Genomic DNA, 23,105 nt, shown 5'->3' on the forward strand with positions numbered 1-23,105 from the left:
CCTATGCGGGTGGTGAATTTCTTGTTTGATTCATCACTTGAACTTGAACTTGCACTTCATTCTTCACCATCGCTTACCCATTCACCAAATACGACATATGATTCATGCTTGGGCTTTTTCTTCTTCATTTGCTTGTTCTTCTTGAACTTCTTCTCAACCTTCATGAGTTGATGGTGAGGCCCATCTTTGAGGAAGACCATATACCCCATTGAGTTGATTTCCTTCAAGCATTTGTTCATCTTCTTTACTTGCTTGTAGAGGTTGAAGTGCATTGGCTCTTTATCATCACTTGAGGAGCTTCTTGCATCCTCTTCTTCCTCATCACTTGAGCTACCTTTGATGGCCCTCTTCTTCAACTTCTTGAGTTGCTTGCATGCAAGTGCACTATGTGTTGGTGAAGAAAATGGAACTTTTGTCTTAATGTCATTGCGTAGCTCATGGGCAATCACCTTGTTGAGGACTTGATTTGGTGTCATTGTGGTGAGATCTTTTTCATATAGAATTGTTGTCACCAAATCATAGTCCGGCTTTCGGAGTGAGTGAACGATCTTGCGAATGAGTTCCAAGTCTTCAATTTGCTTCACACCTAAGGAATTAATCTCATTCACAAGAGTATTCAATTGTGAGTATATAGATTCGGCATTCTCATCATCAAATTGCTTAAAGCTATTAAGCTTATCAATGAGAACATGATATCTTTCGTTGGCAACATCCTCCGTGCCCTCATAGTTCTCGATGATAGTTTGCCATAGCTTTTTAGCATTTTCACAAGAATAAACACGATTGAACATATTATCACTAAGAGAAGAAAAAATTATGCATTTTGCGGTGACATCATATTGCTTCTCTTGTTGACCATTATTTTTTATACCCTCACTCACAACTCTCCAAACGTTTACTCCCGTCGCTTGAAGATAGGCTTGCATTAACACCTTCCATCGTTGGAAGCCCGTGCCGTCGAACCGTGGAGCGGGTCTAAAAGGATCCATCCTTCCCCCTAAGAGCTAACTCACTAGGTGGTGAAGCCTACCGATCTAATGAGCCGGTAAACACAAATTTGCCATTGGAATTGGCTTTCTTTGTGAGAGAAGTGAGTCCCGGCTCTGATACTAATTGAAAACGATCGGGTACTCTAGCCTAAGAGGGGGAGGGGTGAATTAGGCACTATTAAAACATTAACCTATGGCTCCAACTAGTTTGCACAAAACTTAAACTAGATCAAGCTATCTAGATATGCAACTACGGTTCAACTTAGTGTAAAACCCTCATCCCAAAAGAGTTTTGCAACATATAGCCAATCCTAACAAGATGCTACACTAAGAAAGTAAAGGCACACAAGTTGTAATATGAAATGCGGAAGCTTAAAGAGAGGGATGAGAGGAAGCAAACTCTCGATACGCGGATTTATCCCGTGGTTCGGATTGCCACAAAGGCGCCCCTACGTCCACGTTGTTGAAGCACTCACGAAGAGTATCGCTTCCCGGAAATCAAGTCTCTTCCGTGAACACAATCACGATCACCTTGATCCCGATCTTCACTAAGGGAGATTGCCCACGAAGGAGGGGTCTCTGTCCCCCGCACAATGTCATCGACGCCGCTCCACACCAAGCCGGAGGGTCGTTGACTTGCCGGCGAGCCACCAAAGCTCCAAGGAGGCCGACGCACCGAGATACAACTTTGGTTCACTCTAGAACCACAGCACAAGGATCTACACCTTGCTTGATCACTCACTCAATAGCTAACCTTGCACTAACACTCACAAAGATTGTGCTTAGGACTAAGGATTTGATCTTTATGCTCTTGGATGGCTTGGATATGTTCTTGGGTGTGTGTGGGATGTCCAGCAACTCCATCAAACTTCAAATGGACGGGGTGAGGCGTATATATAGGCCACCAAGTCTTGTAGCCGTTGCTCCAACGGTCAGCAGAAAACAGTATACCATCGGATGAACCGATGCCTATGCCTGGGGTGGTGTCGGTTCATCCGGTCACTCTCAGACCTGAAGTAGCCGTTGAGCTTCTGACGCACTGTCTGCGACACCACCGGTTTAACCGATGACTGTGTGTCGGTTAAACCGGTCACTCACAACTACCCGCTGGTTTCTTTCTCTCCTGCTGATGTCATTACACCGGTGCTATGCTCCGAGGCACCACCGGTTCAACCGGTGCTGAAGGCTTGGCTCCTTCGTGCTTGATATCGTCTCTGGAACATAGTACATCCAATGCACTGATGCCTAGCTTGACGCCGTCGGTTCAACCGGTGACCTGGCTATCTTGACTTGGTCTTCGCTTGATCTCCATTTGCTGCTCAGACTTGCACCGATGCCAAGGCGTCGGATCTTCCGACAACCATCGGCTGCACCGATGCCTATAGCATCGGTTCTTCCGGTGCTACTGATTTCAGTAGAAATCGTCCAATTCAGTGTTTATTTGCGTTCTTTCTTCGTGTTTTGTTTTGTATGGCCTTTTTACTTCATCCCTGGGATCTGGAAATGTTCATTTAATAAAAGCATTAGTCCAATTTATTGCGTTGTCATTCGATCACCAAAATCACTCGAAATGGCATAAATAGTGCCATGTTCGTTACAAAAATCAATTCAAGAAATTGCATAAGCTGTATGAGAAACACCCATGGAGGTCAAATCATGTGCATGCGATTCCCTCCCAAGGGGAAAATTTGAGGCATGCAATTTGCCGAATACATATTCTCTTTTGATACATTTGTCAGAAGAACATAGTTATTCTGAATTCTCTTTTGATTGTAAACTTCTGGAAAATTTGATACTGTTACTTGCTCTGATCTGATCAAAATCAATCAAACAATTTAAGGCCATCGTCCGCGTCCTCGCAGTGTCTGACATACCGGAGAACGGCACCGAGGTCCCCGTTCTTCTTGGCCCTGCAGTCATAGCTCGGCGGCGCGTGGAAGCACGGCTCCATCGACGTCGCCCGGACGCAGGGCGGGTTGGCCACCGTTTGGTTCCTCGGCGGCGGCGGCAGCAGCAGCCACGGCCTCACCCCGGCGAGCCCGTGGCCGACGTACCCCACCGTCGACCAGCTGCTCACCACCGACACGTTGCAGTAGCTGTGCAGGAACATCTCCACCAGCAGCTTCTGGTTATTCTGCGGTCGCTTTCCGGCGCCCCCCGGCTGCGGCAGCACGCTGACGGACTCGCCGGTCACCGTGGCGTGCTCGTAGTACATGGACCTGAGCCTCTCGGCGTACTCCGGCTGCGCCGAGCTGACGAGCACCGCCTTCGCCGTCGCGGCCGCTTCGTAGTCGGTCGACGCCGCGTCGGGGTCGATCTCCGGTAGGATCTTCTCCTGGCTCGTGCACGCCGTCACCTGCTTCAAGTACGCCTCCGCCGCCGGCACGGGGTTCCTGTCGCGGGCCGTGATCTGAATCCCAATCCTCTCGTCGAACTTGGCCATGTAGGACGCGTAGTACCCCGCGATGATCTTCCAGACCTCGTTGGACGGGTGGAAGAGGTACCTCCCGACGTGGTGGAACACCGTGTCCGGCGCCGGGAACATCCACCGGAGCTCGTCCTCGAACTGCGGCACGAGGAAAAGCCCCGGCGCGAAGTAGAGGTTGGAGCGCAGCACCAGCAAGTTGACCTTCCCCAGCACGGTCTGGTCGGCGTCGCAGAAGAAGAGCTGGTCCGGCAGCTGGTAGTCGCGCGCCAGGTGGAGGTACGCGTACGACGGCAGCGACTCGGACCGCACGCCGGCGGGGTCCTCGGTGCCGACCTTCCTGGAGGCCAGCAGGCTCCCGTAGCTGCGCTCGCCGCCGCGGCGGAGGCGCGTGAGGTTCTGCGCGGGGAAGCCGGCGGCCGGGGGCAGCTCCCACGTCGCGCCCGGGAAGGGCTCGCAGAAGAGGCCCGCCATGTCCCCGGACATGTCGACGAGGAAGACGCGGCGGGTGAGGAGCGCGTAGAGGAAAGCCGACGCCATGGAGAGCACGCGGTCGGCGAGGTGGTGGCTGTCGCCGCCGGGCCCGGGCGGCGTCCACACGAAGTAGCGGCACTCGGCGAGACCCATGCTGTGGCGGGCGGAGGCGAGCTGCCGCACGGACTTGTCGTAGGAGGGCGTGCCGGGGCCGCACCGGCGGTGGAGCGCCTCGTACTTGCGCAGCCGCGAGACGAGGTACGGCGACGGGGCGTGCGGCGACGGCGCGCGGTGGAGCGAGGAGAGGTACCGGCTGCGGCAGGAGGCCTCGTCGACGTCCGGCGAGAGCAGCCCGCCCAGGAGGACGTCCCGGGTCTCCCTCTCCGGCGGGGGGGTCGGAATGCTCCGTCGGCCTCGTCGTCTCGTCATCTGCGTGGATCGGAGGGCAAGGTGGGGGGTGAGCGAGGGAGCACGAATTGATGCGCGCATTGGCGAATGCTGCGGGACACGGAGCGAGCACGAGCGCGTGGTACCGTAGTGCACGGTGACTCTGATGCCCAGCTGCTGCCACAGGTCGAGCAGGGACGGCCGCCCCGGCGAGAGCGCGAGGAAGAGCGGCAGCGTGGTGAAGCAGAGCGCGACGAGCAGGCCGACGGGCCACGCGGCGCTCCTCGCCGCCGCCGGCTGCGTCGGCCGGGCTCGAGGCGGCCGCATCGGCTCTTCTCGACCGCTCCTCCGTCGATCGATCGACCGCCCCACTGGCCACTCGCCTGCGCCGCAAATGGAGGCGGGGAAGCCAAGCCTTGGCGTACGACGGGAGCAGAGTGCAGTGGACTCTTGACTGATCTCCGATGCAGCAACCTGAGGAACACGAACAGTCTGGAGAGACTTCACTTGGGGATACGGGGCGTCAGGGCGCGGCGAGCGCGCACTTTTTCCGCTCGAAGTGACGGCGAGTCGGCGGCGTGGTGTAAGATGCAAGCTTCCTCTCTTTTTTTTATGCGAGCATGCCTCGTTTCTCTCTACGAGCTGCTCTGCTTCGGACTGAAGTCTGGAAGACTGGAACCCAGTGTCCTCATCACAAATTCAATCATCAGAGAAGCAAATGCAGGCTTAGTAGGCCCAACAGTGCTGCCGAACAGCCTTATTAGGCCCATTCACTACGGTCATTTGTGGACGGACGGCGGCCGTCACAGACTCACAGGCCGTATGCTTTTGACCCAATGCGTTGGCACACGCTGAGGATCGGGTCAGATTAAAATTCAGCGGTTTTTTCTTTTTTATATTTAAAAAAATTAAAATTTCAAAAATATATGTCGGTTTTGGAAAATTTCAAAAATATACCCCGGTCGCCCTATGGGGGGCGACAGGGCTCAAATGTAATTTTTTTTTCTTCAAATTTGCAACGAAGTCCCTGGAGAAAAAAAAAGAGGGGGGCCTGTCGCCCGTTGGGGGGGGCGACAGGCCCCTGTCGCCCACCCCAGGGGCGACAGGCCAGTGGGCCCGCCAGGGGGCGGTCGCCCCTCCTGCGGGCGACCGGGTCATCCTCCCATATAAGGCCCCCTCATTCCCTCCCCTCATTCCCTCCTCTCATTTGACCTCAAAAAATCCAAAAAAATCCAGAAAAAAGAGAGGGGTGAGAAGAAGGGAAGCGGCGAAGCTCTGCCGAATTTCCGCACTTGTGATCTACCGGTAACTTTCGTATAAATTCGTTGATATTGTATAACAATTTAATTTAATTAGCAGATTAGCTGAATTAGATTTGGTGCTTTAGAACACTGGTTTAGTATTACAATTTGAGTACTATTACAGACTTTTTCAAATAAAATAATTATACATTAGAATAGAATTATGATAGTACCTTATTGATATTGCAGTATAAGACAATAGAATTATAACAGTACCTATATTTTCACGCATCGATTTGGTATACGATATGTGCATTGCTTAAATTATGGTTTGTTATTTGGCGCACCACACTATAGCGCCAATGTCTTCGTCAGGATCAACCTACATTCCGTGGAGCAAGTGTAAAGCCACCGTACCCAAAGGAATTAATGTGCCAATGTGCTTCTGCGGTTCGTTATGCAAGTTCATGCAATCTGAGATTTTAGGAGATGACTACGGCATGAGGTTCTTTATGTGTGAGAACTACGAATATGATCCACCTAAGCGATATGGCAAAGACCGGGCCAAGGTAGCAGAATAACATACGCTATTTTTCTATATGACCTAACATTGAATTATGATTCTAACTTGTGTTGGACAAAGTCTCCTCCGCCTCTTTGTGATTTTATGCAGTGGTTCGACACCGTGCAGTCGCAGCAGGCAAAGGACATTGTGGAACAAAAAGCAAGATGGGCTGCAGAACGTTGGCGCCGAATGAAGCACGAGGAGCAGCAAGAGGAGAAGCGCAACAAAGAGCAAGAAGAGATCCGCAAGAGGATGGAGGAGGTGGATCGTAAGGCGGCGGCCGAACGTGAAGCTGACAGGGATAGAAAGCGAGAGAGGGCACGCCGTGCGAAGGAAGCTGGGCCCGAAGCAATTAGGAAGGGCAAATATCCTAGGTGCACTCAGTAGAGTAGTACCATGTAATCCCGGCATTTTACATTCCATAAGGCATGGTAGGTTTAGATGCAACAAGAAATTATCTTGTCGCGTGCACATGCCACTGCAATTAGTTGTTTATGTTTTAAGTTAAGAGCTTAACTCTGTGTGTTGTAGCCTTTACCATTAATTTGCAGTTGTAGCCGGGAGTCTATGAAATCTTTGAACTTTTCCTTAATATTTTCGGAGCTTTTCATGTCACTAGAATACTAAAAAACACACATTAATATAACGATAAGAATTAAGAACTAAGAAATACATCAGGGTCTGCTGCTAAAAAGCTCAGCACGGTGATCACAGGTTTCCCAAATGTCGCATTGTTTGCCTAGACATACGTGACAAAAGACGACAACCTAATAGCAGTGCTCTTCCAACATTTCAAAAAGATGTGACAACACGGCAACCACACCAGCTCACCTTCAAAGCATTCTCTCTGGCGAGGACGACGGACCTGTCATTCTACAGCGAAGGTCTGTGGCGTGTAGTGGGGAAGGCGGCATCTCGGCGCGATCGACCGAGCGGCAGTAATGCAGTGCTGTGAGTCTGCATGCACAGAGATGCATCGAGTAGTGAAATTATGACGATTAGGCCGGTGCCCTGCAGTGTTCCGGGCGATGGGATATGTCGGGGCAGTGCAATAATCACGAGTGAGCGCTGTAGAGCGTGCAAGTGCTGAAGTCATGAGCAGTGAGACGTCGTGTCGTTGTTTAAAGTGGGAGGAGTGAGCGGTGTTGAGCGTGCGAGGGTACAAATCAAGAGCAACGAGAGGTCGTGTCCGTGTTTAAAGTGGTACGAGTGAGCGCTGTGGAGCGTGCGAATACTATAGGCTTTTCATGTTCATTTACACTCCACACTCCGGTTATCAGACCTTTGTGCGCCTATAAATACTCACCAGTTTGTGAACTCCCAGCACCACTCAAACACCAAAGCTTATTGTATACCCAATGTCTGGAGGTGGGTCTAGCGGGAAGAATTACTATGGTTTTGGGAAAGGAAAAGGGGGAAGAAAGGGAGACCCCATAATATGGGAGGGGCCTCTTGGACCTGATTCCTTTCCGGAACCAGTGTTTGAGTTTCCGCCACAGCACAAGAGTGAATTTACCAATGAAACTCCTCTTCGACAATACGACAACCGTAGAGAACCGTGGTCAAAATGCAGACATGGTGAGGACTGCTTAGTGCAGATGTGCACCGACGGGATGGATGGCGGTCGGCGTTTCTTTAAATGTCCACACGCATGGGTAATACTTGGTTGTTTCATTTCTTTATCTTCAAGGAGACACCTTATCTAGAATTTGTTTTGCAGTCTTCCGATGCTCCAGAAAACTGTGGTTTTACTAGGTGGGTAGATCATGCACCAATTGATTCTGTTCAGGAGTTCATCGAGTACCTCCAGATAAAGATCTTTGATCTGGAATGTAAGGTGAACCATTATGAGGAAGTGAGCGAGGCTAACAAAGACGACGAAGTTGATGATACCAGCAATGTAGCCGGTTCACAGGATGAACCATGCACTATTCTTTACTGCAACTGCCCTTGTCACAAGAAGAAGGGCCATGCGCCTCCGGCACCACCGCCTGCACCACCTGCAATGGGTGGATACTGCGGAGAAGGCTCAACACAGTTTGCTACGTGGGGGTACGGCTACTAGGACTACCCTAGTGCTAGTGACATGCTGCATCATTGTGTTTATTCTGTTTTTTTTTTAAAATTACCTAAGGCATGTTAGGTTAGTCCGGAATCTGTTTACCGTAGTTTGCAACGGGTTCTGACATGCCACTGCATGTGTGATGTGTGTTTCATTATCGTTGTATTATGATGTAAAATTTGGTGGTTCACATTATTACTTCTCGTCACCCCTCTCTTTTTTTCTGAATTTTTAGTCTCAAATGACAAAGGGAATGACGGCGAATGGTGGCCAGGGTTTAAGCAATAACGGAAGCAGCAGCAATTAGTGGATTCATGTTGAGTTCCTCGTGTCAAAAAAAAAGAAATGGTTAAGGATAAAATCAACCAAGAAATTATTACTTCGAACTTCTAAGCTCTATTGGTAGAAGTAACTAATAAGTACAAATAAATGATAATCGAAATCGTCCGAATTGCTTCGAGATCTCGTTTTTAGTTTCTAATCATTATAGGTTTGTGAAATCTGCATCTACCAGACATCCGCGCTGACAAAAAAGTTTATAGTTCGAAATCACATGAAAAGTAGTTTCTCTAGTGTCATCCTTTAGAGGCCGCATCGCCCACCAAAATTGACATCCGACACCTTCCGTAAATTTCATGATAATTCGAACTCGATTTCCAAATCCTTCTGCAAATATATCACAATAAATCTTCGGACGCTGGAGGAATTTTATGAAATTCAATAGGCTTTGTTGGCCACACAGGACCCTGTCGCCCCCAACGGGCGACAGGGGCCTGTCGCCCCTGGGGTGGGCGACAGGGGCCTGTCGCCCCCCCCCCCCCCCAACGGGCGACAGGCCCCCCTCTTTTTTTTTCTCCAGGGACTTCGTTGCAAATTTGAAGAAAAAAAATTACATTTGAGCCCTGTCGCCCCCCATAGGGCGACCGGGGTATATTTTTGAAATTTTCCAAAACCGACATATATTTTTGAAATTTTAATTTTTTTAAATATAAAAAAGAAAAAACCGCTAAAATTCAAGCCTGGACGACTGAACGCAGCCCGGCCCATTTTATTCCGTACCTACCTCCGGCCTATGCGTAACCCGACTGCCCGACCCCCGCTTGGGAGGCCCGAGTCCGCTACTCAGTAACTGCAGCCACCACCGAAGTTATGGATGTGAGATTTTGGTCCCTGATCGAGAGGCGACAACTTACTAGCGGTAGGCGCCTGGTAGTCAGGAGAAGGTGTGGGTGCAACAAGTGGAGGCGAGGGGTGAGGCGGTGGGGCGCCGTTGCCGTCGGTCACCGTCACCGGCGGTGACTATGTACAGGGGACTAGGTCAAGGCGAGGACGTTATGAAAGGTAAAGATAATAAAAGGTGGGGATGAGGAGGTGGTAGACTGATGGCGAGTGATATGATATGATATGATATCACGCGCCGGGTAACAAAGACGCCACAAACTACAAATAGCTAGTGGCATATATACTACATGTGCGGGATGGGTAGAAAGGGCAGACGTGTTAATCAGGACCTGAGGTGAAGGAAAAAGATGATCTCATGGTCATAGCATAGCTAGAATTCCCCATTTCGGGACTGTCTCGGTCGTTTGATGATGACCGGGAAAACAAATGAATAAAAAAACCCCCCGCATGTTCAAGTTGAACCAATCACGTCGACGCGTTGGTCAGCTGGTGCCGCGTACAGCGCTACTCCGCATGCAGCGCGAGCCAGCCGGCGACGACCGCGCCTGCAATCGCAAATTCACGTCCTATCCGCGTGGCGTGGAGCGTCGGGACAGCGACGGCGCCCGGCGTGCCACTTCGGGTTGGTCGGGCAGTTGATCCGAGCACGTCCAGGTCCGGAGGAATGCCGAGAGATTTATTCAGCTGGACCTGGCGCACGCAAGGAACAAACGCCCACCACGTCCGCCGGCGGACGCGAGACGCAACGAATCATGGGCTCGTGGCATCATCCAGCGCGATGGAGAGAGGAGAGCTCGAGCGCCAAATGCTTTCCATCCAAGCAAGCCCCCAAATGGCATTATTCCTGCCGCTGCTTCATCTTCATCCCCGCTCCGATCCGCCAAGTATTTTAATTAGCAGCGGTGAGACGGGGACAGAGATTAACCGATCAATCATAGCCTCCCCTAATAACGAATCTCAGCTACGTACGAGAACTGGAACGGGTCCTGCCGGCGTATCAGAAGAACATGTGGGCGCACCAACCACCGCCAAGAAGATTCAGGCAGAACGAACTCCTGTCCTGAACAAGCTGCCGTGCCGCCCGAGCAAAACAAAACAAAAGTCGCCAGCCGGCGGCAACCGCCGCTGTCTAGTCGTTGCCGTTCCCCCTCCCTCCTTCCAATCCCATCCAAATCCGCGTCTTCGTCGCGGGGCGCAGCAGGCGGCAGTGGAGGACCCCACTTCCAGCGGCACCGATGATCCCCTTCTCCCTCCTCGCCGGCGCCCTCGTCCTCCTCGCCGGCGCCACCGACGCTGCCCTGTCCGGTGAGCCCCTCCATCTTTTACGCTGCGCAAAGTTACGCGCTGTCCGTGTTCTTGTATTGCCAGGTGACGAGGAGTTCAGCTTACCCGCCCGCATCCGTTCTCTCGGCAGGGTACCAGATAAGCTGCGGCGCGACGTCGGAGCAGGTCGCCGGGAACGTGACATGGGTCCCCGACGGCCCGTTCGTCCACGGCGGCGAGGTCGCGGAGCTCGGCTCCCCGGGCGTGATGATGCCGATGCTCTCCTCCCTCCGCTACTTCCCGGACGCGTCCGCCGGGAAGCACTGCTACGTGGTCCCCGCGGCGCGGCACGCCAGGTACCTGGTCCGCACCACCTACTACTACGGCGGGTTCGACGGCGGCCGGGCCCCGCCGGTGTTCGACCAGGCCATCGACGGCACGCGGTGGAGCGCCGTGGACACGGCGGCCGCCTACGCCAGGGGCCTCGCCACCTACTACGAGGCCGTGGTGGAGGCCGCCGGGAAGGAGCTCAGCGTCTGCCTCGCCAGGAGCCGCGACACCGTGCCCGGCCGGAGCCCCTTCATCTCCGCGCTCCAGGTGGTGCCGCTCGAGGCCTCCGTCTACGGCGCCGTCAACTTCACCGCCTACGCGCTCAGCACCGTCGCGCGTCACAGCTTCGGCGGCCGCGGCGGCTCCGTCGTCGGGTAAGCGAGACGATCGAACCCGGCCGAGGCCGCCCGTCCGTCCATGTCTGTCCCTCCTCCGAGGTGCGGCGACCTGATCGGCCATTGCCGTGCGAAAATGTGCGCGCTCTAGCTATCCAGATGACCGTTTCAACCGGTACTGGGAGCCGTACGGCGACGGGAGCATCCCGGTGGTGGAGAGCCAGGCGAGCGCGGCGACGGAGGCGTTCTGGAACAAGCCACCGGAGGCCGTGTTCCGGCAAGGGCTGACGGCGAGCCGTGGCAAGAGCCTGTACCTCCAGTGGCCGGCGGCGCCGCTCCCCGCCGCGAGCTACTATCTGGCGCTCTACTTCCAGGACAACCGGGCGCCGAGCGCGCTCAGCTGGAGGGTCTTCGACGTCGCGGTCAACGGCCAGCTCTTCTTCGCCGGCCTCAACGTCTCCACGGCGGGGTCCATGGTGTACGGCGCCGCGTGGCCGCTGTCCGGGCAGACGAGGATCACGCTGACGCCGTCGCCGGGCTCCCCAGTCGGGCCGGTGATCAACGCAGCCGAGCTCATGATGGTGGTTCCCCTCGGAGGGAGGACGCATCCCAGAGACGGTAACCTGACTGATCAGCGAACTTTTCAACCATCTGCCATGGCTGATTCACTGTTTGTTGGCTCACAAGAGCTGATCAGCAAATGAATCCATCTCCTTTTGCTGCAGTGATCGGCATGGAGGCGCTGGCCGGAGGATTTCTGAACCCGCCGTCAGACTGGAGAGGCGATCCCTGCCTCCCCAAGGGGACTTCGTGGACTGGTGTCACCTGCAACGAAGATCCACTTGCAAGAGTAATCGCTATGTAAGTTACTAGTACTTCATCCAGATAACAATCAGGTCAGAAAATCACACTGTGGAAGTAAGTCTACAAATGTTCTCTTGTCCATCTCTGAACAACTGACAATGGTCATCGCAATGCAGCAACCTCACGAATTACAGAGTTGGAGGATCAATATCTGACCACATTGCCAACTTGACTGCAGTCTCCAGCATGTAAGCTTCTTCAAACAAATTGATGTGCATACTAACAGTAAAAAAACGAATGTTAAATTGGAGCGGTGATTGTTGCAGTTGGCTTGTGGGGAACAATCTAACCGGGCCTATTCCAGATATGAGCCCTCTGCATCATCTAGTCTCTTTGTAAGTACAGCAATGCGTAATTACCCTACTGCTAAATATCACTTCTGGGTAATCTAACACTGAAGATATTTGATGCTTCATTTACCTGATCTCGTTGCATTCCTGACTGGAAATTTGAAGGCACCTGGAAGACAACGCACTGACAGGCCCGCTCCCTGAATCGCTCGGAAGCCTAACGAGACTTGAGGAACTGTGAGTGCCTACTTCAATAAGTTGTCTACTCCACTGTAGGACAAAAATAATTGCCCCATTGCTCGGTGATTATCCTGCGTCTTTAACCTAGTGATCTCTGAATGGTTCTTAATTGACAGGTCTGTGCAGAACAATAACCTGCAAGGGACAATCCCAAGCAGCATAAGGAACAGAGCGATGGGGGACATTAGCTTCAGGTTCGAGTAAGTGATTGTCCTTTGAAGTTTCAACCTGTGATTGAGTCGTAGTGTCCTATAGTCAATGAGTAATAACTTGTGCATTGACAGGTACACACCTGGGAACAACCTTAGCTAACCGTAAAACAAGGAAGACAAAGTTATTTGACTGGTGATCTTATATCGCTGTGTTTCTTTTCGTACTCACTTTCTGGCACTTCAGACATTTTTGTTCTTTCATTTTCTTCTTTGTTTCATTTTATATCTGTATGTACTGCCAAGATGCATTTTTTTCAGTAGCGGTGTAAATTTCTGTTCATAGAAAGACAAAGAGTGGCTTTTCTTAAATGAGAAAAACAAGAAGGCTATTTACTTAGACAAATTCATAAGGGCAGTGATATATGTACAAACCATTTGTAGAGGTTCTTCATAACCAGAAGGTCAAATCACGAGAGTGGTTGCTCACTTATGAATCAAAACCATTTGGTTAAAAGTTTCCTAGTACACGCAAATAAAATATTTCGACAACGACATCCAGTCCAGTTATTAGAGTATCTCCATGAGCTCATGTATAGTTGTCTACTTGATGAGTTAGCTACAACAACTCTTCTATACTCGATGAGTTAGCTAAAAGAAGAAAAATTTCATCAAAACTCGGACCCAACGGACTCTAAATTTCTATTCTATTTCGTCCCACTTGCTAGGGAAAAAAATATGACATGTCCCGCTCGCCATCTTCGGTGGCCCACTCCCCCGCGCACCTCCTGCAGTCCGCTCCCCATGCATGTCCCGCACTGCCCTCTCTGTCGAGCGCTACCCCCGCCACCGCCGTCCCGGGCCGCCCCCAAGCGCCGCTCCCGCCGTCCCGAGCCGCCGGCGAGCCGCGCCCGCCCCTGCTGTCTCGGGCTGCCGTCGAGCGCCGCCCTAGTTCCCGTTGTCCCGGGCCACCGTCGAGTGCCGCCCTGCATGGAGGAGGAGGTGCACAGCCTGGGCGCCCTCGCCGCGCCGGCCACCGCCCAGGCAAGGCCCATCGGGAGCGAAAGGACAGGAGGTGAGGAAGAAGATAAGAAAATGAGTATGATATGTGGGGTCCACAAGCACAGTAATATATGGAGAGTGCAGTTTTAAAGAGTTTGTTGGTTTACCCAAACTTTTAGAAAGTTTTCTATCTTTTTACAAAGCTTGTAAAACTTTAAATTTAGCTAAGATTATAGAAGAGCTCTTGGAGATGCTTGTAATAAACATGTAAATATAAAATGTGAAGCATTTCCCAATTCAGAAATGTTTCTGTGGCAGGCCGTGCAATCCAGCCCGGGATTATTCTATCGGCCCATGAATCCGTCAGCCCAGCCCATCACCCCGTACTGTTCCAAGATATCTCCCAACTAACCTTTTTTTTTGAGCAATATCTCCCAACTAACCTTTTGCACCCCCTAAAAAAAACAAAAAAAACAACCTTTTGCAGTGTCGTCGTGGCTGCTCGATTATCGCTTCATTGCTCACTCTCATCGCCCACTTCAGCACCCACCGTGGCTGCCACTCGACCTCCCGCCACGCCGCCGGCGATGACCGACGCCTCCCAAACGCAAACCCTCCGCCCGTCTCCATGACGACTCCCGCGAACCCCGCCCCGCTCCTCTCCTCCCGCCCCAACCCCTCCCTCCCGCTCCACCGCCGCCCCCGGCTCCCCCACCCTCCGGCCGCCGCCAACACCACCGGCGCCGTCTCGTCACCAGACTGGTTCCGCCCCCGGCGCCCTCCGGACACGGACACGTCCACTTCATCCGGCGGCCGCGTCGCCGCGCGGGACCCTGGCGTCCGCGTCAAGGCCAAGGAGGACACCGAGGAGGAGAAGGGTAACAAGGGTAAGAGGAGGAGGCGGTGGTGGGAGCGGTGGTCCGGGGACAAGGAGAGCTACCTGGTCGACGACGTGGAGCCGCTCCCGATCCCCATGACCGTGCCGGGGGCCGAGCCCATGTCGCGGGAGGAGCTCGACCGCCGGCTCAGCTGCGACGTCGAGATCGAGGTGAGCGCTTCAATTTCTGCGTTCCATTTGGCGTCTTGGGGTTGGGCGCCGCCGCGCAGGTGATGACCTTGGGATGGTGTGGGTTTCGGTTGTAGGATTGTAAGACGGTTTCGTACGAGTGGACCGGCAAGTGCCGGAGCTGCCAGGGGACGGGGCTGGTCAGCTACTTCAGGAAGAAGGGCAAGGAGACCATCTGCAAGTGTGTACCATGCGCCGGCATTGGTGAGATGGGATTTCTCGGACTTGATTTCCTTACATGTACAATATTGTTCTTGTTAGGAGTAAAAGATCTAGAGAGAGCAACGCTAAGGGTACCCAGATCTTGTTGCTGGTAGATCTCCATTACTAGTGCATATAGGGTCTTTCAAGATAAGGCTTGAGCTTTGTGATTAGATGTGATTTTGTTGTGACGGAATACTAATTAGATAGATCACAGATAATGTAGTCATGCCGTAGAGCCGTTACTCTCGGAGGCACAATGCTGTTATAATTGTAAAATGTCCAACACTATGATGGTTTGAACTTTGAACTCCCCATGGCTAAGTTATTTGCTACAGTTTGAGCTGCTAACAGTGGGCATTAGAAATTTGTTTTGTGAGAAGAAACCTAGCTTGTCACAAATTAGGCCGTATGCTTGCAAATTTACAGCGTATTGACACTTGCACATTCCTAAGACCTCCAGTATTCACTGTTGTGTCCATACAGCGTTTTCGGTGCTATTTGCATTGTGAATTGACCACTAATTGGTTATGGTACGCCAAAAGGGTTTATATTGGAAAAACACTTCAGCAATAGGTTTTGGAGTATTCACCTAATTGTCTTGTGAAATACTGCTTATATGTGAGTCTGGTACAAAAGTATCACTCAAGTTTCTTTGCAAATATTTTATTGTTATCATCTTTACTATTGGAGTTGTGTTGGTGTATCAGTGTATGATTTCCCTGGTATTATCTGAAGTAATATAGTTCATGGTCAGTTTCCTACAGTAAACTATGCACATGAGCACTGAGATGGGGATCTGCAATCAACGGTTCTCTGTGTTGTTCTAACCTATTGTCTTTGGTTTATACAAGTATAACATGAATGCTAGTTGCACATGAAACAATAATGGACATAGTTTGTGTCAGTTGGTAGGCATGATGACAAATTATCAATGCCATAGTAGTAGATTTCTGAGTAAATTGTATTGGTTCTCAAGACGATTAGATGGTGACAAAACATGAGATTTCTAGTTTATGCATAATGGACAGGATAATCCCTCGGCTCTCACTCTGACGGATTTACACACTAGACATCTGAACTGAACTAAGCATCTTAATTGGCAGCATGCATACGAATAAAGCATATGTTAATGATCTGAAGACTGTATATGGGCAGCAGCCTTTGGGATGAGATCAGAGATGAGATACTAATGATACTCCATAAACTATAGAGCACAGAAAACTCTGGATTATGTAGTTCTAGACATTGTGGACAAACACAGGTAAAACTTGAGCAACTGTTACCCTAGAAATAATATATCGCTAGATTATTTGGTTCAGTTATGTCGTATACAGTTTTCACTGTTTCAAATGTTACTATTGTTTTTATGTTATGCTAGTTGGAAAAGGTTGTAACCTATGCAACAGGTGTTTAGGTGCAACCTAGTAGAAAGTTACCCATGACCATTCGACTTCAGAGCAATCGATGACATTGAACAATTGGTGCCTTATTCACAGCAAACATTACTGAACTTTCCCCAGGGGTTTGCCTTCTATCATGATGAACCCGTCCCCAAGTTCCTGTCATCACCATGGATCCAGGGTAATGATACCCATAGATATGTTTGTCTAATTAACTGCCGCACCAGCTCACTGCATTCTTACTTGATTCCCACCACTGAACTACAAACACGGTCCATGTCCTTCATGCACTTGTTGCTGCAGCCACATTCACCATGTAATCGAAACCGAGCGGATCCTTTGTTCATGTCCTGTACTCCTATGTCCTTTTCTAGATTAACCACCACTCACTTCACACTTGTAAACCTTGAAATATTTTGAAGTACTAGATTGAAAGATCAGCAGTTGATCCATTTTCTTGTTTCGGTAGGGATTTCCTACTAGCGGAACCAGTTCCACTAGTAGGACATGAGAAATAAGGGAATGGTATGAAGTACTCAAACACAAAGTTATTGGTACTGCTACCTTACCTGATAAATAAAACCCCTGATGATATTGGTGTACTCCATTAGATGTGTTGTTGTGAGTTGTTGACATATGATTGTAATTCAGCTGTCTAGTGGGCAGCCTGACACCAAGATTTTCCGCTGATGCTACCTCATTTTGTTTGTTTTCATGTCATGGAAAAGTATAGTTGGACCAATTAGATTGTCCTGTAAAGCTTGAGAGCTTGTGTCATGTCGAAGTGTTGGGCTTTCTTTCTACCAGCTTACTGCTTTTACTGTTATTTTCTCCTAGGCGAAATTTATGTGCTGACTTCTTCCCATGCCGGTGGGACTGGAACTTTATTTGTTTTGCAGGTTATGTAAGGAAAATTACAGTCCGTGAAGACATTCAAAAGATCGATGAGCTAGACAATGGCAAGCCACCATAATTTGAAGGGTCCAAGTTATTTGACTGCTGTAGTTTTGAAACTGCTGCTGAATAGCTTGTGCTCGCAACCTTCAAGTTGACCTATGATTCTTTCCACTGCACATTCTACTGTTCAGGCACGATACATATTCTTTAAGCATTGCAAACTTATCGATGGTGCACAATAATTGTACCCCTGTTACCCCTTGTTGTTCACTGACAGACATGATAACAATCGGATATATAAAAAGGAAAAGGAAAAAGTCTAAATAACCCCCTCATCTATCGGCAGTTGACTACTTAACACCCCAAACTATAAAACCAGATATTCTACATCCTAACTTTTTCAAAACCGGTCAAATAATCCCCTCAAGCAGTTTTGGATGGTGGTTTTGTCTTTTATCTTTTTTATTTATTTTGAATGAATCATCGAAAAATTATTGTAAATCATAGAAAAATCATAAAATGGTCAATTTTGTTGGACTCTACATTAGCAGAAGTACACAGTGAACATATAATATGGTAATTTTTTAATACAATTTTTTGTTTTAGATTTTTTATCTATTCTTTTCTATAACTAATTGGAATAATTCATAACTACAGTTTCTATTGTTCGATTGTGGTGAAATTTTTATGGTGACCTAATTATTATATGATTGAACTATAGTAAAAATTTTATACTCATTGGATCATGTATTATATAGTTATAAATTTAACAAGCATAAACCCTAAATAAATCTATAACTATGTAGTACATGATCCAATGAGTATGAAATTTTTACTACAGTTCAAGCATACAATAATTAGGTTATCATAAAAATTCCACCATAATCGAACGATAGAAATTACAGTTATAAATTATTCCAATTAATTATAGAAAAGAATAGATTAAAAAAATCTAAAACAAAAAATATATTAAAAATAATATTATATGTTCACTGTGTAGTTTTGCTAATGTGGAGTCCAACAAAATTTGATTTTTCATTTTATGATTTTTCTATGATTCATTCAAAATAAATAAAAAAGAAAAGAGATAAAACCACCATCCAAAACCGTTTGAGGGGTTATTTATCCGGTTTTGGAAAGTTTGGGGTGTAGAATATCTGGTTTTATAGGTTGGGGTGTTAAGTGGTCAACTGTCGATAGGTGAGGGGGTTATAAAGACTTTTTTCAAAAGGAAAATAATAAATTTCAGGGTATTTTTTTGCCCGGCAGGATAAAACTTTTGTCTTGTACATTCCCAAGCCGCTTCAAATTAGATTCTTACTTTGCACATTGGCATGTTCCATCTGTTGCCCTCTTTTCTGGTTTGAGATTGCCTACCCTGCAAGTTCTAGAGGAATCCCACATTCTGAAACTTTCTGCAGCTGTCACAGCATATGTTTTCTGGCAAACTTTGCTGATGGCAGGGGACACACAAAGTCTATATACTTTGACGAAGGGCATCCATCATCTGTAGCTAGCTGCAGCAGATCAGTTGATCACAAAATGTCTCATCTGAGCATTCTCTCCTTCAAGTACAATCTCGCCAAGCTCCGGTCCAAGGCCGGCCGTCCTGTGGGGCGGCCCCTGTCGGCCAGGGACCGGCAGTTCTCCGACCTGAGCACCTACAGGCCTGACGAGGAGGAGATGAAGAAAGTGTTCCACATGATCGCTAGGGACCCCCGCGGGATCAACAAGAAGGACCTGCAGCTGCTCCTGGAGAGGCTCGGGAAGGCGGACGCCGCCGGCGAGGCGCGGCGGATGATGTGCGTCGCGGACCACAACAAGGACGGGTACATGGACCTGGAGGAGTTCATGGAGGTTCACAAGAACGGCGTGCAGCTGGGGGACATCCGGCGGGCGTTCTTCGTGTTCGACAGGAACGGGGACGGCAGGATCAGCGCCGAGGAGATCATGACGGTGCTGCTCAAGCTCGGGGAGAGCTGCAGCCTGGAGAGTTGCCGGAAGATGGTGAGGGAGATCGACGGGAACGGGGATGGCTTCGTCGACATGGACGATTTCATGGCCATGATGACTCGCCCACGGAGGAAGCTGTGAGCTCCGGATCTGTGTGGAGCACTGGAATTCCATGTACTCTCCGATGTAAATATATGTTATGCGTGCAAATCACACCCAGAATAAGACAACCGGATTCAAACAAACGCTCATTTAGCTCAACAGCTCTAAAACTATCACAACTTTCTGCAGCTTGCTGATGAGAATATGAGACGCTGTAGGATTAGTGAAAAAGTTGTTGCTGTGATCGTCTGCCCCCATCCTCTGCCTTATATTCAGTTAACTGAGCATGTTCGCCTTATATTTCAGTTTATTGAGCAGGGGCGAACTGAGCTCAGCTGTTAAGTTCCTTGTCACTCAGCTCGATACTGTCGCGTTTTCTTAAATTTATTATTTGATTCTTATAGTGGTAAGTGATGTGACTGTCGATAGCAAGGTATTTGTGGTGATTTCGTCAAGCTTGAGATACGTCGGCTTAGTCTCTTGGAGACGCTCATAGCGGTAGGATTGTGTGTGTTTATTCATAGGGGTGATTGTGCATGTGTGTATGTGGGTGTTTGCGTTTGTCCTATGTTTACAAAATTTTTATCATAGAGAATCAACAAACCCCCATGGATTAATTTCATATAATTGGAGATTTTCTACACAACTCTACATAGTGCGTGCGTGCCTACTCTTGGAATCCTATTCCATCCTTTGTGTATTTATCTTTGGCCAGCGGCCAGCCTTTTGAAGTTGTCCTTTATGATTTCCTTACTACTTTCTTGTATTGTTAAGCTTTGTAGGATAAGGAGATTCTGCTCGTTCCGTATTGCCCACCCAGTTGCACCATTTGTTAGTACTTGTTTGTCCTTTCTTTCCAAGTCCATGTGTTTAAAGAAGTCATATTGGCAAAATTAATTAGTTAGTGCTCCCAAAAGGGCGCTCTCACAGATTAACACTGCTGGTCACATCTGTAAATGTAATTACGCAGTTACGCCATTCTAGCCAGGGATAATCCGTGCACAACTGCACATGAAACACGACCAAAAATCTGAAAGTCAACACAAGCCCGATGTGGAGCGCATGCCAAGTTGAAACCTGACACGATATGGTTGCCGTGTTTTAGAAGCGAGGGCAATAATACAGGCCTGATCGGCATCCTATTCCATCTTTTTTTTTAAATTTTTTGGGGTGGAAAATATATTTATACACATCATGTCCGATCTTTTTTCTCTCCTTTCAGATTCCCCACATTGTGTGGCTGCCTGACGGTGCCCGATTCCCATTCGCGCGCATCAACCAACTGCATCTCCAACCTTTCGTCGTTCTTTCGCGCCACTTGGTGCGGATTCTTGCTCCACCATGCTCAACGAGCAGCGCACGCTATCTAGCTAGCTAGCTGACGAAGGGAGACGATGATCGATCCCGATCCGGCTCCGGCTCCGGCTCCGGCGAGCTAGCTATACTCTGCTTTGACGTGGAGATCGATCGATCGATGAGCTGCTTGCCGGCATCGATACCGATCGAGCATATCTGAGCCAGCCTACAAAAGAATCAAAGATGTAAAGGTACAGCCTTGAGCGCGTACCGAGTAAGCTAAGTGCAAAAAAAAAATACGGTCGAGGTGGGGAATAATCGTGGAAAACGTAAGATGAATGAACAGTGACGACGACCTGTTTTGCTCGACCGGCAGCGCCGATTTCAGATCTCATCATCTTCGGCCGGCCGGGGGACGGTGATATATAAAGGGCAATAGGGCTCAGCAAGTTGCTTCACATAGCTAGCTTGGCAACACATACAGGTACAGCTCGAAGGCCCGCAGGCATAGAAGTGAACGCCCGTCGTAGGTAGTTGCGCGGCTTGTGCTGATCGAGGAGGTGCCGAGCGAGCGAGCGCGTCGATGGCGATCCGGAACATGCAGGTGGCGACGCGCTCGCTGGACGCGGACATGACGGTGGACGAGTTCAAGGAGTGGCTGCGGCGGTTCGACACGGACCGCGACGGGCGCATCAGCCGCGAGGAGCTGCGGCGCGCCATGCGCGCCATCCGCGCCCGGTTCACGGGGTGGCGGAGCAGGCAGGGCATCAGCTACGCCGACGCCGACGGCGACGGCTACATCGACGACAGCGAGGTGGACGGCCTCATCGAGTTCGCGCAGAAGAACCTCGGGCTCAAGATCGTCGCCTACTGATGATCGAGCTGGTCCACTCAGGGGCGGACCCGGGCGGCGGCGAGCTATAGCTCGATCCATCACCATGGGCTAGCAGCGAGCACGCCATCTGGCGCCTGGCCCCCCGGCCCGCTAAAAATAAGAACAACTGCTTGATCGACCGCTTGCTTGCTTCCTTAAAGCTTTGCTTTCTTGTACGTACTCTATCAATTCATGGCTCTGTATCCCCTCTCTCTCTCTCTCTGTGATCTATCTATGTAAGGTGTGTATATGGGTACCCGTGCGCGCTCTCGGTCTCGGCTACCTCCTCTGCAAGGTCCAGCCCTGCCATGGTGCCGCCGCGGATTTTAATTAACAGATTTGCTCTAGTGAAATTGACAGTATATTATCCTTGACCATCAAATCCCGTGTCTCCTCTGAATCTCCCATATATGACGGATCAGTTCCGAGGATTTCTTCGAGTTCATCTTCATCAAAGGTTTTGTGACTTGGTGTGCTACCTCCGGGCGATGCTCCTCCCCTGAAAAACCTCGTCAGATTGATCAGTGGGCCACCGGCACGCACATCATCAGAGGCTCGGAGTTATTCGCACGCGCCCGTCGCCGTCCATGGCAAAACTGTGCCTCATCACCAATCACCACGCGAGCTGTACCTTGCCGGATCAGATGCACACGATCGCCCTACGATCGACGAATGGGATCGGCTTCAACGCCGAGCCTGCGCCTGCCTGCCCGTGCCCGTCCTTTTACGCACAAGTTCATCGTACAACTTGTAAGTACCATTGTCGGTGTACTTTTTTAGTACGCTTTTCATAAAAGAAAGTTGTCAAGAGAACTTCAGCACATAATAGAACGTAAAAAGAGAAAACTTGAAAATAGCACTTGCACCAAGTAATGGGGAAAAATAGAGAAAAAAAGAGAAAACAATGAAATATGTGGGCAGTCATGTGGGTGGCTGGAGACAGCTGCATCTTGGTTGTCGCGTCATGCGCTAGGAGGTGCGGTAGCGCGCGATCGTAGATTTAGCTTTTGCTGAGGGATCAAAGGTTAAAAGCAGGGGTATTGGCCCAATAGGTTTCGATTCAGCTAGTAAAAAGCCGGTTGATTTCAGCTGATTCAATAGTATTTTGTGAGAGAGAATAAATTGAAATAAATCGTAAGTAAGCAGAAGCCGTCACTTTTGTCGCGTTTCCGAGGTACTATGCGGGCCTTCTCTTCCCACCAAAACAAAACCAACAAACCCAGCGGAGCCCAGCCAGCTTTTAATTGCCAGTAATCAACCTCGGGTCAGGTGCATCATCATCTACTGCACAATTGACTATTGGGGGATTGACCACACCATCTGGTGATCCCTTTCCCCTTTGGCTTTGCTACCCAACAAGGCGTAGTACTACATGCTTTCGCATGTGATCCCTGCACATCGGTCATCCCCTAAATTAAAGCTAGCTCCAGAACCATGGCCAGTAAACTAATTAAGCGAGGTCGGCCGCCTAATGATGCACGCACACATTCCCAAAGGGAGGAGAGCCGAGGGCGA

The 23,105-nt window shown here is 49.7% G+C and overlaps 5 protein-coding genes across 6 annotated transcripts; 4 read left to right on the plus strand and 1 right to left on the minus strand.

Annotated features, from left to right (window-relative positions):
- Window positions 1-2,780: 2,780 nt before the first annotated feature.
- LOC120696087 (galactoside 2-alpha-L-fucosyltransferase-like) lies at window positions 2,781-4,722 on the minus strand. Its single transcript, XM_039979242.1, has 2 exons — window positions 4,396-4,722; window positions 2,781-4,263 (listed from the first exon to the last, which is right to left on the minus strand). Exons 1-2 carry the CDS (start codon window positions 4,600-4,602, stop codon window positions 2,812-2,814), a joined length of 1,659 nt encoding a protein of 552 aa, XP_039835176.1. The 5' UTR covers window positions 4,603-4,722; the 3' UTR covers window positions 2,781-2,811.
- Window positions 4,723-10,184: 5,462 nt separating this feature from the next.
- Window positions 10,185-13,214, plus strand: LOC120681215 (probable LRR receptor-like serine/threonine-protein kinase At1g67720). The gene is made up of 9 exons (XM_039962737.1): window positions 10,185-10,630; window positions 10,740-11,292; window positions 11,405-11,871; window positions 11,979-12,114; window positions 12,234-12,305; window positions 12,384-12,452; window positions 12,573-12,644; window positions 12,764-12,847; window positions 12,932-13,214. The coding sequence occupies exons 1-9, from the start codon at window positions 10,561-10,563 to the stop codon at window positions 12,957-12,959; spliced, it is 1,551 nt and encodes a 516-aa protein (XP_039818671.1). The 5' UTR covers window positions 10,185-10,560; the 3' UTR covers window positions 12,960-13,214.
- Window positions 13,215-14,292: 1,078 nt separating this feature from the next.
- Window positions 14,293-17,621, plus strand: LOC120681223 (protein disulfide-isomerase SCO2-like). 2 transcript variants are annotated; one of them, XM_039962746.1, is made up of 4 exons: window positions 14,293-14,846; window positions 14,942-15,068; window positions 16,589-16,649; window positions 17,368-17,621. In XM_039962746.1, exons 1-3 carry the CDS (start codon window positions 14,427-14,429, stop codon window positions 16,606-16,608), a joined length of 567 nt encoding a protein of 188 aa, XP_039818680.1. In that variant the 5' UTR covers window positions 14,293-14,426; the 3' UTR covers window positions 16,609-16,649; window positions 17,368-17,621. The 2 variants fall into 2 exon arrangements, with proteins under 2 accessions (XP_039818680.1, XP_039818675.1); XM_039962741.1 differs by lacking the exon at window positions 16,589-16,649 and having other exon boundaries at window positions 14,299-14,846.
- Window positions 17,622-18,642: 1,021 nt separating this feature from the next.
- Window positions 18,643-19,741, plus strand: LOC120681236 (calmodulin-like protein 30). Its single transcript, XM_039962753.1, has one exon. The coding sequence runs from the start codon at window positions 18,908-18,910 to the stop codon at window positions 19,457-19,459; it is 552 nt and encodes a 183-aa protein (XP_039818687.1). The 5' UTR covers window positions 18,643-18,907; the 3' UTR covers window positions 19,460-19,741.
- Window positions 19,742-21,150: 1,409 nt separating this feature from the next.
- LOC120681246 (polcalcin Phl p 7-like) lies at window positions 21,151-21,972 on the plus strand. Its single transcript, XM_039962760.1, has one exon. It carries the CDS (start codon window positions 21,300-21,302, stop codon window positions 21,588-21,590), a length of 291 nt encoding a protein of 96 aa, XP_039818694.1. The 5' UTR covers window positions 21,151-21,299; the 3' UTR covers window positions 21,591-21,972.
- The last annotated feature ends 1,133 nt before the right edge of the window (window positions 21,973-23,105 follow it).

This window comes from Panicum virgatum, chromosome 2K (genome assembly GCF_016808335.1).
Source record: "Panicum virgatum strain AP13 chromosome 2K, P.virgatum_v5, whole genome shotgun sequence".
NCBI lineage: Eukaryota > Viridiplantae > Streptophyta > Magnoliopsida > Poales > Poaceae > Panicum > Panicum virgatum.